General features: G+C 39.9%; 1 protein-coding gene across 1 annotated transcript in view; it reads right to left on the bottom strand.

Annotated features, from left to right (window-relative positions):
• LOC134537883 (maltase 1-like) overlaps positions 1 to 14,689 on the bottom strand; it is a 59,296-nt gene that overhangs the window by 20,993 nt on the left and 23,614 nt on the right. The window contains exons 6-7 of the mRNA XM_063378790.1: positions 11,839 to 12,077; positions 4,590 to 4,788 (exon numbers count right to left, since the gene is read on the bottom strand). Coding sequence (XP_063234860.1) covers positions 4,590 to 4,788; positions 11,839 to 12,071 — 432 coding nt within the window. The 5' untranslated portion in view covers positions 12,072 to 12,077. The remainder of the gene's footprint in view (positions 1 to 4,589; positions 4,789 to 11,838; positions 12,078 to 14,689) is intronic.

Raw genomic sequence — 14,689 nt, 5'->3', positions numbered from 1 at the left:
GTGCTTAGCAATGGCGTATGTCCAAAAGCTTACATCAAGTCATGCACTCCCATTGCACAAATCTTTCAAAGATAATACCACCAGATATATATTGTAAAATTAATCATGTTCGCAGGCTCTCACGGCCATTGTCTGAAGTAGCTTTGGCTTCTGGGTTGTAGCCGCGTCCTTGGCGAATAATTCACCGACGTTTCGGTTGACATTGCAGTCACCATCATCAGGGAGCAGTCACCTACTGTAGGTAGCCTAACTGCTCCCTAGTGATGGCGACTGCAATGCCGAACCGAATCGTCGGTGCATTCTTTGCCGAGGAAAAGGTTACAATCCAGAAGCCAAGCTACGTCATATTGTAAATTTGTACAACACTTGGCTATCGTTATTTTTGCACATATGAAATAATATTTCCATATAATACTGAGTATTTCTTACGAATTATGGTGCATTATTTTATATTTTTACTAAAGATTTATTCAAGTTTATTCATTTTGAACTATAAAAATATAATTTATTATTTAACTATTTAAACTTAATTTTGTTTTATTATGCTTATTGTGTGCATAATTACTACTGGAAAGGTAACCGCGAAACGGTAATTTTAAATATTGTAGGTTTTGGAACAACACAAAGCATAAATACCCGAGCAAGAATCGTAACCCATTATAATTGTGAACATTTGTTTGTATTGATATAGTTGTTTTTATGATAAAGCACAAATTTGTCAATTATCTGTAATTTTACATGAATATTTCTGTTCTACTTACATAAAACAAGTGTAGGAAATTTACTGATTATATACTTGGATGCAATTTTTTTGGTATAACAAATAAGAAAATGTAATATATATATATATACATATATATATATATATATAAATGTTTGTTTGTTGGTTTGTTTGTCCCTAATGTGTTCTTAAACCGTTCATTTTATTGCGATGAATCTTTGCACACTTGAACTTTGAAACACGAGAAAGATCAGTGTTTAGGTGAGATTTCGATAAAGACATTCTCTAAAACAGAATTTAATTATTTTTGATGATATTTACCCATTTTATGGTTATAGCGTCATTCATGCGATCTCTATGAAATTTTGCACACTTGATCTTTGAAACACAAGGAAGCTTACTAATGTGATAAAGTACAATAGATGGCGTGCGAATCATTTCAACAAAGGTGTGTATTTCATATAGTTTAGCGGCAGTTCGTGTGTTTTAGGTATATGAGTGCGCACGCATTACAAAATTGAATTGAATTAGATACAAACAGCGACATTTCAGTTTGTGTGTGATATAAAGAGGATGAAGATATTGTGAGATACTGATATAGTGGGATAAAGGGACAGAGAGATAGATACAAATATACAGAGATAAAGAGTTATAGAGGGATGTATAGATATAAAGGAAGATAGAGATATAGAAAGTGATAGAAATGGGCATAGAGAATGATAGAGATATATAAAGAAAGATAGAGAGATAAAGAGGAATAAAGATAGAGAGACGCAGATATATATGTAGATGGATATAAAGAGACATAGACGTATATAAAGATAAACATAGAGAGAAAGATATAAATATAAAATTGAGAGAGAGGGCTAGATAGAGATTATTTGTATTTGTGTACCTCCTTCAAACAAATAGCAAAAATTTCGATGAGTCATTGCAACGCATGCCTGGCACTAGCTAGTATTATATGCAAACCGCTAAAAACAGGAAACATTCTACTGAAATAAAAAAATGACATTAACAATAAAGTCTGAGCGCAGCAATGCTACCTGGCGGAAAAATTTAACAGTTGGCACCCCTGCCAGAACATTTGAATGCGAGCGGCTCTATTAGTGCTGAAGAACAGAATGTTCTGAACCAAAGAATGTTGGATGAAAGCTTGACACGGTACTTAACACATTTTAACCCTTTTACACGATCTATATTTTAAACGAAATCTCAATGTGCTTTGCAAATAGAAGGATGTAGTAGAATTACTGGAAAACGTTTTTACCACATAGACGCATACACAAGTATCTTTCTGTCAGCAATGAGACTAAAATTGTACTTAATAAACTTGTTTGCTGTCTAAAACAATCATATTAGATTTGGCTTGCACTTCTTGACTCCTTCCTGACACATAAAGAGATCATTTATTCTTGGTTAATACTAAAAATTTGATTTCAGAAAATATACATTTGATTTTTTCCATTAACATGTTATTATAGCTTTTAAAAAAGTCTAATATTTATTTTTGCAAGCATTACCTAATGCTTTAACGGTTTTAAAATTTTGAGAATTTAAAACCAACACTCAATCATAAATTTATCGTACTTTATCTTTTAAGCCATGCTATTTTCCTGGTATCACACATTGCGCTTTTGTTTGAAAGTAATGTAGTAAAGAAAATGACTGGAAAGTGCCAACAGATTATTTCGTATTTCTAGCACTATTACGAAGCATACATGGGTGTCAAGAGAGACAAACCACTTCGCCATCGGGCCTTTTACCTATATTCTATTACAGTTTATACTACAGTTTCCACATTGCATTTCATGACGTGACAAAGCACAGCACCTAGCTTATGCATCTGTTAACGTTAAATGTTGGTGGCTTATTGTACTGGAATGACAATTTTAATCATCCGCGTGAAATAATAAAATATTTCTTACCGGTGGTTACAAACTGCAGCCTTTTACTAATAAAATTTAAAGCAAATACTAGTAATTTATTATTAAGGAGTTGTTATTACAAATATTTTGATAAATTTCTTACATAATAAAAGCAAGAATATAAAAATTCAAAACAGTGGCTAATTGATCTTTCTTCGACATTGGGTTTATATGAGACAAGAAGTAGAAGGTGATAATGGCGCATTTTCAAATAACTTTTTTGTTGTACTGAAATAACCCGAAAACAAAACATGAGATTCTTTCAGTACTCGCCAGATATTCGTAACATCAAACTTCGTCACGAGAAAAATCATGTGTTCTCATATTGCAAATAGGTTAATACGTACATAATACGGAACTCGGGCACAAAATTTAACGCAAATTTTTTTAAAATAGCGCTGAGCGTGGTAAACGAACGCCAATTGTGTTATCGCCTAAATTTATTGTCGCAAATCACACGTAGTTTCTTTAACCCCCGCTATAATTCGTTGCCGGAACAGCTACGTCAACTATTAAAACGTTTGATAAAAATACAGAAATTTTTAACTATACAATGAGACGGCTCCGATACAAGCGAAAAAAAGACTTGAAAAACTACTAAATCCCAGATTTTGACCTGCTTTTCGACAAGGAAAAATATTAAAATAGTGCCAATCTTGTTAAGATTCATCAATCAGTTAATACTTTAAAGTTTCTGTTTGACGATGTGAACTTTGTTTCACGCCATCCACCACGGTGGTAGCACCGGGGTTACACAATTCCGTTCCATTCGACTTCCTTTCCATCTACAAAATTGCTCCGACCAAATGACGTATACCGAGAGCTAAAATGTTACACATAAAAAACTCCAGCTCTTGGTACCGTCAAACAAGTTTCCCATTTGCGAAAATTCCTGGTCTGTGCCCTGCTGGAAACCGAAAAAGAGTCGTTTTGGTGGGAGTCGAGTTATTTGTCGCCTCTTATTTTTGAACTTACCACAGTTACTTTCTGTCGCTGATAAACTTGTGACCAATGTAGGCAATGCAATTCATCACCTAAGTTCTGCCTGGCACAGCCACCAGGCGTAGGTGGATTTCAAAGTACCTATTCCATCTGAAACTTTCAGGAAACTACTGGAAATTTCTATAAACATGTACAGCAGTTTCAGAACTAAATATTCTCTAACATTCAAAAAGAATCGAGTTAATATTTTCATTTATATGATAAAGGGAAATTGTTTCCATGATTTTTATTCAATGTATCGAGCATTGAAAGAGATCATACTATACTAATATGATGCTCTTCCTACAGCATTGAATGACTTCACACTAATGTAATGATTTGCCTACATCATTGAATGGCTTCACACTAATGTTATTATCTGCCTACAGCATTGAATGGCTTCACACTAATGTGATGCTCTGCCAACATCATTGAATGACTTCAAACTAATGTGATGCTCTGCCTACAGCATTGAATGGCTTCACGCTAATGTGATACTCTGTCTACAGCATTGAATGGCTTCACGCTAATGTGATGCTCTGTCTACGGCATTGAATGGCTTCACGCTAATGTGATGCTCTGTCTACAGCATTGAATGGCTTCACGCTAATGTGATGCTCTGTCTACAGCATTGAATGGCATCACGCTAATGTGATGCTCTGTATACAGCATTGAATGGCTTCACACTAATGTTATTATCTGCCTACAGCATTTAATTGCTTCACACTAATGTGATGCTCTGCCAACAGCATTTAATGACTTCAAACTAATGTGATGCTCTGCCAACAGCATTGAATGACTTCACACTAATGTGATGCTCTGCCTACAGCACTGAATGGCTTCACACTAATGTGATGCTCTGCCTACAGCACCGAATGGCTTCACGCTAATGTGATGCTCTGCCTACAGCATCGAATGGCTTCACACTAATGTGATGGCCTGGTACTGATGGCGCTCACCACCCAGTTGGACCAGCGGCCCTCGGGCAGGTTCTGCAGCCACGTGTTGATGGTCCTGTTGAAGGCCGCCGCCCCGGAGGAGCGGTCCAGCATCTGGATGAGGAAGAAGTTGAAGGTGAAGTGCGCTCCGGGTCGATCCTCGGTGCCGTAGTACTGGAACGTCTTGTCCACTTTGGCGTAGGCCTCCGTCACCATCAGCCTACATGACTGGCGCTTTGTAGGCTTAACGTCACTTGTGTCATGGCATGAGTTTCCATTAGGAAATCTTTTAAACATACTCTACTAGATCCTATAAAAGGTAAAGCTATTTAAGAAGAAAGTATTCTGTAACTGAAAGAAAACCTATTAATCCCAAAAAATACTATGCTATAGTAAAATGTTTATTACTATTAAATTATGATTCGTTAAAGTACTGTACATGATAAGCAAGAAGATGCTTGAAGAAAAAATAGACTTGTGTCTAAAAAGGTTTAACCTGAGAGGTTACTGGAGTTTAATATTTAATTCATGTCAGGGAATTGTCTGAAACGATAATAGTACTCTTAATTGTCCCTTGGTTATTTTCCATGAAAATATAATAGTATGTAATCTCTTTTTAAACGGACAATATTTTTTGTACTTAAAGATACTATATTGCTTTGTCATAAAATACGTTGAAGCTAACATGTCAACTTTGGTTGCTATTAGTCCCTCCTACAAAGCAATACTTAGCCGGTCCAGGACTGGGGTTTCCCGATCTTCCGCACATGCGCACAGCCACCAGTCATGGACCCGGTGCACGTACATTTACCAAAATAAGGGAATAGTCGTGTCCTATCTAAGGGTTTGGTAACCGTAATATGCACTCAAAAATTCGTTTTTTTTGCATATTAAAAAACCTAAACCCTTTTTATTTGTGTCTAGGAATGTAACCTTACACTCTCTTCGTTATAGGGTGGGACAGTTAACAGGCGATACGGCGAACATTCAGACTTTAACTTTTATTATTACATCACAATATTAATTTATTTAAGTATGGTTGTTGGCTAAAGACTCTGAAAAAATAGTCTCTATTTTCCTTAACCATAAAGAAAAGAAATAAGTGGATTCGCAGCATAGTGTTACGAGGGTGCTAGCGACGAGGCTGACCAACCAGCCGGTTCACCATCCTGCGGGAAAGAAGGGGGGCAGAGGGCACAATGCAGGTAGCGCTATCCCTCCCCTTCCGCTACGCAGAAAATCCCATTGAGTGTTACGTATGCCCGGCATACGTACATTGGTGACGCCAGTGCGGCGCCTAACCGCGCGCTAGATGCAACCTGTTCAACACCAGTTGTCGCGCGCTGCGCGGAAAGCATCGGAGCAGCTCGGAAATGCTCGGTGAACCTCGTTGGGCGGGCTTTGTACCGGACATAGGCAAATTATAGGCGCATTAGTCTGCTGAGTACATTGTCAAAAGTAGCCGAATGCATAATTCTGCAGCGACTAAATGCTCACATTAAAGAAAATAACGTACTGCCGGACGAACAATTTGGTTTTCGCAGCGCGCATTCAACAACGCATCAGCTGGTCCGTATGGCAGAACAAATAATAACTGCGTTCAATCAGAATAGCTATAATCTCGCAGCATTTTTGGACATAGAAAAAGCCTTTGATAGAGTACTTCATGAAGGCTTAATTTATAAATTATATAAAACTGGCTTCCCCGATTGTTATATTAAATTACTGGCCTCGTATTTAGAAAATCGATCGTTTAGAGTCACGACAGAAGGAGCACAGTCCGATTTAAAAATAATTAAAGCAGGAGTCCCACAAGGCAGCATTTTGGGGCCGGTTTTATTCAATATTTATATCCATGATATGCCTAAGCCCGCACACCGATCAGTTCAGTTTGGCTGCTACGCGGACGATACGGTATTGTTTAGCAGATCTAGTATTCTAGAACTCGCAGCAGACAGATTGCAAACCGCGTTAAATTCAATAGAACAGTGGTGCACAAAATGGCGAATTAAGGTAAACCCTACTAAATCAGAAGCTATAGTTTTTAGATATACCACGACTAACATTTTTCAATGAGCAAATTCCTCACAAAAATGTTGTTAAATATTTAGGCGTGCACATGGATAGGAAACTACTATGGCGCGATCACATAGAGGCGAAAAGAAAAACAGCTTTCACTAGGCTCATGGCCCTCTACCCCGTCATGAGCAGACGTTTAGGTAGCTCTGTTAAAAACGGAATAATAATTTATAACGCACTAATAAAACCAATAATCACGTATGCAGCGCCGGTGTGGGCAACAGCAGCGGAATCTCACTTAATCAAGCTACAGAGAATTCAGAATAAGAGTATTCGTATTGCGACAGATGCGCCTGTGTATTGCCCCGTAAGGGCTATGCACAGAGAACTCAAACTCGAACTTTTAAAACATTATTATTTCCGAACTGCGCAAAAATTCTATGATAAATGTGCCATAAGCAGAAACCCATATATTTCATCACTGGGCGAACAAGATCCAGAGTTGCATGGAAAATATAAAATGCCAAATTCAATCTTGGCTCACAGACCTCCGTAGTGTGCTGTGGCTGGCTGAGCGATCGGCCAATTAGTATCCCGCGAGTTGAAATTTAAATTATAGACATTAATGAAATAATTAGCTAATTCAAAATGGTCCGAAGCACGCAGGTGTAGGTTCGGCTCCCGGGAGCTCACTGCCTGTGCTGTTAGGGCTGACACCCTATGTCCGATGGGCATGGCCCGCCTGGCAGGCTTCACCTCCAGTGCCGGTTGTGTTTCTAAAAGACATGGGATTTTGAATTGCAAGCTTGTAACAATACCAAAATGCGAATAGGTCTTGACTTAATTCACCTGTAACTTTATACACCGACAGTTCATCTATATTTAACTAGTAGTATAGTAGTAGATATTAGAGATATGTAAATTAGTTATAAGTCCTAGATACTAAGTTATAGTCATAAAAAATATATATTTCTAAAATAATAATTTAAAAAAAAAATTTAAAAAAAACTAATAAAAAAAATATTAATAGTTATTATTTTAGTTTTATCTTAAGCACTGCACGTCCATCCCTGAGTTGGGAGTTTGCATATTTCATAACGAAATGCCTAGTTTGTAAGTCATTTATCTGTTTTCTGTCTTAGTTTCTTAGTTTTTTAGGTGCTGACTGGCGGCGGAGTGAGTGGTCAGTGCAACCACTCACCACCAGGAGCGCTTGCGTCCCTGGTCACTAAATCCAGTACTGGACAATTAGCAAAGAGGACCACGAGTCCAAGTACCCAACCCCCGCATGGTAGACTCTTTTCTACTCTGTCCAACACTTCATCCAGACCATCCTCTGTCTCCTGTAAATTCCTACACGTAATGCATGCCAATTTGCATCCCGCATGAATGTGCCCAGGGTTTTCCCTGTGTCTATGCAGGTTTTACCTGGGCCCACCCTATCTCTAGTTATAGTCTAGATTTAAGAGTGAGGGGAGTTAGTCATGGCGCCAATCGCTGCCATGGCTGGCCAATCCCCTCCTAGCACATGATGCATGCGACCCTCTCCCTGCATGGCTAATCCCAGCATGACTAGGCGTATAGGCTTCGGCCTGAGACGCACCTAGGTCCCTCCCTAACCCGGACCCCTCCAAAATACACTTAGTTTTAGTTAGGTTAGGAAAAAAAAAATCGGACATAGGCCGTGCGGCGTGTTCCGGTCATGTAGGCCCAGAACAATCTCAGATGTTTTTGACGTGACAACGTCTAATAAATCGATGAACGCCGGCTGCACTCACGAAAAAATGTCCCACTACGGATGTCCCACTACGGATGTGTCCTATTTGCTCATTGTACGCATGCGTGGCATCTCTCTTCACGCTCATTGTAGGGCCTACGCATTCGTGGCATCTCTCTTCCACTCGATTGGAACGACCATCGATTTGACTTTTCAATCATATTTTCGTCGTTTGAATTATTAATATTATGTAATTTAACGATCGTCCACCGATTTTCAGCACAATCGGTACAGTTATTTAAAAGTAATGTTGAATATTCAAATACGTTTTGAACCAACAATGGTGTTTTACAGTTACACATAATAATACAAATTACAACCAGGATCTTTTGCACAATGTTTTAAAAAATATTGTAACACATTATAAATAACTGTGGTGTATTTGGGATGCGTATTTGTTATAAAATAGAGTTATAAAAACGAAATAATATTATCCTCCTACCGTGGACAAAATTTTTATAAATATATATATGACATCTGAAACTATTAATTATAAAATATTGCCTCGTGGCTGAGCGATCAGCGGCGCTCTATTTATTAATTAAATTGTACATTTCATTTCACTCCTTTGTATCCATACAAAATAGTGATAATTCAATAAAAATGATTCAATTTTATTCATAAAAGTATGCGGAGGTAGATTTTATCATACAAAAGATAGAAAAATTTTAAAAAAAATTCTTCCTTAAAGAATATAATATTTTTAATGCTATTGGTTTGGTTGCAAAAACCTATTACGGCTCAGTCTCCCTTTATTCTGGATCAATCATGTCATCAATGTTTTGTTATGACGTCACGTTAAACTATCGTCCGTAAACCGACTTTACAGACAAGCAATTTTTAATTGAATTTTCACTATTTTGTATGGATACAAAGAAGGAGGGAAATGAAATATACAATTTAATTGATAAATTTACTTTTATTTGCACTCTTCGATTCAAATATGTTTATTACTTTAATTAAGAGATAATTTTATCTATAAATTTTTTACATGTTTGCTATCTAACTTCTTCCAATCTTTGTTATTCTGTTAAGGATAGGACGATGATAGGAAAAGTAGGAAACGAATGGAAGTGTTTGAAGTTTAATTTGCCTCGAAAAACTCAAATCGATGGTTGTTCCCAATCGAGTGGAAGAGATATAGATGCGGCGCAAGCGTACAATGAGCATAGCGGGACACATCGTAACGGGACAATGTGTTTAACGGGACACTTTTTCCCCTCGAGTTCCAGAGCATATAAGGTCCCCTATTTTGCCCTGTGGGAGAGACAGCACCGAGACGACACCCGAGGCGGGGAGCTGCTGCCCGCGACTGCTACACCGTCAGAAATCTCGCCTGCCTGCCGTCACGCTGCCCGAGCAACTTCGAGCCACTTGGTAAGACACTTCTACGTAAAACTGTTTGCCCAGCTAAGAGCAACAGCGTAAAGACAACGATACCAGTCGGATAAATGTTTATAAATTCAGAAAAGGGTCTAGCGTTGACGGAGGCATGGTTTGGAGATGACGGTGTTTGAGCTTAAAGAGATATTTTCTTTGATTCGACAAATAACAGTAACTCCCGGATTCAACAGTAACCAAAACGTAACTGGATGTGTAGTATTTGTGAGAACTGTTTGGTTCGCTCGTGCTGGCAACGTAATATTTAAAGATATTTGTATTTACCAAACCACCACCTGCACTATGAAAATCAGTAGCCACACCACAGCAGTATACGAGTTAGTGTCAGAACTACGTGTTTTTCAATTATAAATAAACTAACACGTTAAATGGAAATACAGGAAGAATTCTGAACATTGAGGACTTTAAACGTTGATAAACGTAACAGTCACTCCCTCGCTTGGTCTAGTAATGTTAATAATTATTTTCCTAAGAATTAATATCATACTTAAGAGCGTTAACGTGAATGATGAGTTTTAGATGTGTGTGTGTGTGTGAAAATCATAAAACTTGTTTACTATTCGTTTTTCAAGGAACTGTTAATATCCTTATTCTTGTAATAATTCGTTAACGCGTATAAATGTTCTGCCTTCAGCATTAAAGTATGGTTTATTCTCGCTCAAGTATTTTGTTGTAAATTCACGTAATTTGATTTGACAGTGTAACCCGACGCATTGCCACGGGCGTTAATGTACTAGTTGAGTAGCCCCAAGCGCAGTGTTTTGTTAAGGCGCTTTCACTTAAGTAAGGGCTGACCTAATCTTTTTGTATTTTGTGTTCACAGAGAATTTGCAGCTGTGTAACAAGTGAAAGCCCTGGAAACAAATGTGATTTGTTGATATCTTGAAGTTAATATTTGTTTGTGATGAAGGGTATGTATATTTGAAGAGTAAAAATGTTTATATCTAACACTTAGCACACCTCTGTATACCATATCACCCCTTGTTGCTCTTGCGTATGACAAGAGAGGTTACAAGAGTCCACGGCGCCTCTCCGTACTTCTCTGGAGGGTACGGCAGGCTTTCAGAGACCTGTCGCGGGACGTGGCGTAAATAGGACGCCACTGTTCTCGCAGCTTTGAGTGCAAAGTCGAATAAGAGGACACGACACTTGGAGGGGCTACGAGAACTTTCCAGGGTGGAGCCTGGCAGGTGTATAAGGGACGGCGCATGACCTGCACAATGTGTGAGCGTGCGAGGCTGGTGGCGATACACCGGCGATTCCTCGGGCAGTGAAGTGAAGAGAAAAGTGAGTAGGCCGAGGCAGTGTGTTTTGACAGAGGTGCGTGGTAGGGACGATCAGTAGATAAAATCACAGCCACGCCGTGCTCCGGACGGAAGAGTGAATAGTTTAAATTATTATAATTTAACCAATTGTGTAAAAATAAGGTAATTAGGAAAACTACAATTAATAAATTGGGCTATCTTTTTCGGAAATGTATTCATACTGTTTCAATACTACTTTGTCTGAAAGCAAACAATATATAATTGACGTACAACTTACCAAGACAGTGAGAACCATGTAATTATTGTAGGATAACATGAAAAGTACCTATAATCACCGCTGAATAAAATTAAAAATATTCAGCAATCTTTTGTTGTTGTTATGGAGGAGATGTATTTGTAATGCATTGTTAAACCTATTTATATGATTTATAAATTGAATTTTAATTAGTAAATTAGTGATTAAATTATCTGTGACAATATAATTGAACGTCTTTTATTTGTTTGGCGGCTGAAGAATTATCTCTACTTTCAAAATACGCTAGAGTGGTTAAAGTGCAATAAGTCAAACATTGCGTGTAATTTATCGGTACATAATTAGAAAATATAAATTTCAATTAGTTCTTTTTTAAATATGTTGACAATGGTTTAAAGTCGCTAGGGTGCGCATGTAGAACTTTAAGGTGTAGGTACCAGCAGTGGTTTGAAAATACAAAGGAGTGTTCAAAAGTTAAATAATGTCTAGGGCAGGAGTGGGGAGTGCTGCTAGAGAGTAAACCAGCTGAGTAGCTTAATGTCGGGTCGCGGGCACCTTGTTCGGTTGTCCCTGGCGGTGTACTGGTCGACCAGCTCCCGCCACTGCTGCACCATCTCCACGGACTCTGGGAGGTTCTGGGTGTGGTAGCGGTCCGGGTACTCCTCGGATGTCGACTTGGCGCTGAGGTCCCCCACGAGCTCTTCGTCTCGCAGCCGCTCGTCCTCGAACAGGAACGGAACTGCGTCCATGCGGAACCCGTCCACGCCTTCCTCCAGCCAGTACCTCATCACGGCCTGGAACAGGAACGGAACTGCGTCCAATCGAAACCCGTCCACGCCTTCCTCCATCCAGTACCTCATCACGGCCTGGAACAGGAACGGAACTGCGTCCATGCGGAACCCGTCCACGCCTTCCTCCAGCCAGTACCTCATCACGGCCTAGAATAGGAACGTAACTGCGTCCATGCGGAACCTGTCCACGCCTTCCTCCATCCAGTACCTCATCACGACCTGGAACAGGAACGGAACTGCGTCCATGCGGAACCTGTCCACGCCTTCCTCCAGCCAGTACCTCATCACGGCCTGGAACAGGAACGGAACTGCGTCCAATCGAAACCCGTCCACGCCTTCCTCCATCCAGTACCTCATCACGGCCTGGAACAGGAACGGAACTGCGTCCAATCGAAACCCGTCCACGCCTTCCTCCATCCAGTACCTCATCACGACCTGGAACAGGAACGGAACTGCGTCCATGCGAAACCCGTCCACACCTTCCTCCAGCCAGTACCTCATCATGGCCTAGAACAGGAACGGAACTGCATCCATGCGGAACCCGTCCACGCCTTCCTCCAGCCAGTACCTCATCACGGCCTAGAACAGGAACAGAACCGTGTCCATGCGGAACCCGTCCAAACCTTCCTCCAGCCAGTACCTCATCATGGCCTAGAACAGGAACGTAACTGCGTCCATGCGAAACCCGTCCACGCCTTCCTCCAGCCAGTACCTCATCATGGCCTAGAATAGGAACGTAACTGCGTCCATGTGGAACCTGTCCACGCCTTCCTCCAGACAGTACCTCATCACGGCCTGGAACAGGAACGGAACTGCGTCCATGCGAAACCCGTCCACGCCTTCCTCCAGCCAGTACCTCATCATGGCCTAGAACAGGAACGGAACTGCATCCATGCGGAACCCGTCCACGCCTTCCTCCAGCCAGTACCTCATCACGGCCTAGAACAGGAACAGAACCGTGTCCATGCGGAACCCGTCCACACCTTCCTCCAGCCAGTACCTCATCATGGCCTAGAACAGGAACGTAACTGCGTCCATGCGAAACCCGTCCACGCCTTCCTCCAGCCAGTACCTCATCATGGCCTAGAATAGGAACGTAACTACGTCCATGTGGAACCTGTCCACGCCTTCCTCCAGACAGTACCTCATCACGGCCTGGAACAGGAACGGAACTGCGTCCATGCGAAACCCGTCCACGCCTTCCTCCAGCCAGTACCTCATCATGGCCTAGAACAGGAACGGAACTGCGTCCATGCGAAACCCGTCCACACCTTCCTCCAGCCAGTACCTCATCATGGCCTAGAATAGGAACGTAACTGCGTCCATGCGAAACCCGTCCTTGCCTTCCTCCAGCCAGTACCTCATCATGGCCTAGAACAGGAACGTAACTGCGTCCATGCGAAACCCGTCCACGCCTTCCTCCAGCCAGTACCTCATCATGGCCTAGAATAGCAACGTAACTGCGTCCATGCGGAACCTGTCCACGCCTTCCTCCAGACAGTACCTCATCAGCCTGTAAGAGTGACCAGTGGCTCTACGAGTAGCTATTCACACTGTTTCCTCCCACAATATTCAATAGTTTGATGATATGAACATAACTATGATTAACTTGCTGATGCATGCGCACTGCTACACTTTGGTCTACGGGCAGAACACTGCTTAATGTACATGCCTGCCTGGTGGATAAGCCACTGCTTTTTAAAATTTTAAATTAATAATTAAAAAGAAACCAATAAAGTTTTTATAACAAATACAACCGGAAATATATTTAAACCAAAAATTCCATTTTGGAATCAACACTTTTTAAAGGACTTAAAATTTTCATTTATTTAACCAGCAATCCTTGGCGATACGATGGAAATTATTTTTACAGAAATACTGTATCAAAATCTGAAATTTCTTAACAATGCTACAGCCCTTGATTGCCATGGAGATAATATGGAAAACTTCGTCCAAAATTGAATCTAAAAAAAAAAAAAAACCACGAAACAATCTCTTGGATTTGAAAACCGACCCATCTTGGGGGATCCATGTGCTGAATTTTCATGGCTCTAGGGTTCTTCTTACGCGCTACACGAACTACAGACCGACAAACGTACTCCTTTATTAATTTTCAATCAATTTCAATCAATTTGTATGCACTACAGTAGTTAATGTCTTTGAGAAATGATCTTACCGTTAAAGTATTCAGATTATTGCATTCACGTTCCTGAAATTTAATGACCAATTATCACATTAATTTTCATTAAAAGTTTGATCTGCAAAAAAAAAAAAATTAAATGATTTTCTTCAAGACAAAAATTGGTAAGGGAGTGCACTCTTATAAGTAAACTAAGACTAAGACGAAATATGAAAAAGGACGACTTATCTTTGACGTACTTATATATATCCAAGAATAATCACCGTTTCAATGAAATATAGAATATTCAGAAACTTTCATTGTATTTATGGAGGTGATGTGTTATTAATGCATTGTCAAACTATTTTATGTGATTTAAAAATCGAAATTTTCTTAGTTGTGTACTGATTGTTGTTCTGTGAGAATTTAATTAAACAGGTTTTGTTTTATTTAGCTGTTGAAGAATTATTTGGTTCTATTTTATACTAAGCGCATT

The sequence above is a fragment of the Bacillus rossius genome, chromosome 12, assembly GCF_032445375.1.
Source record: "Bacillus rossius redtenbacheri isolate Brsri chromosome 12, Brsri_v3, whole genome shotgun sequence".
Taxonomy (NCBI): Eukaryota; Metazoa; Arthropoda; class Insecta; order Phasmatodea; family Bacillidae; genus Bacillus; species Bacillus rossius.
This window is presented reverse-complemented; position numbering and strand designations above follow the sequence as displayed.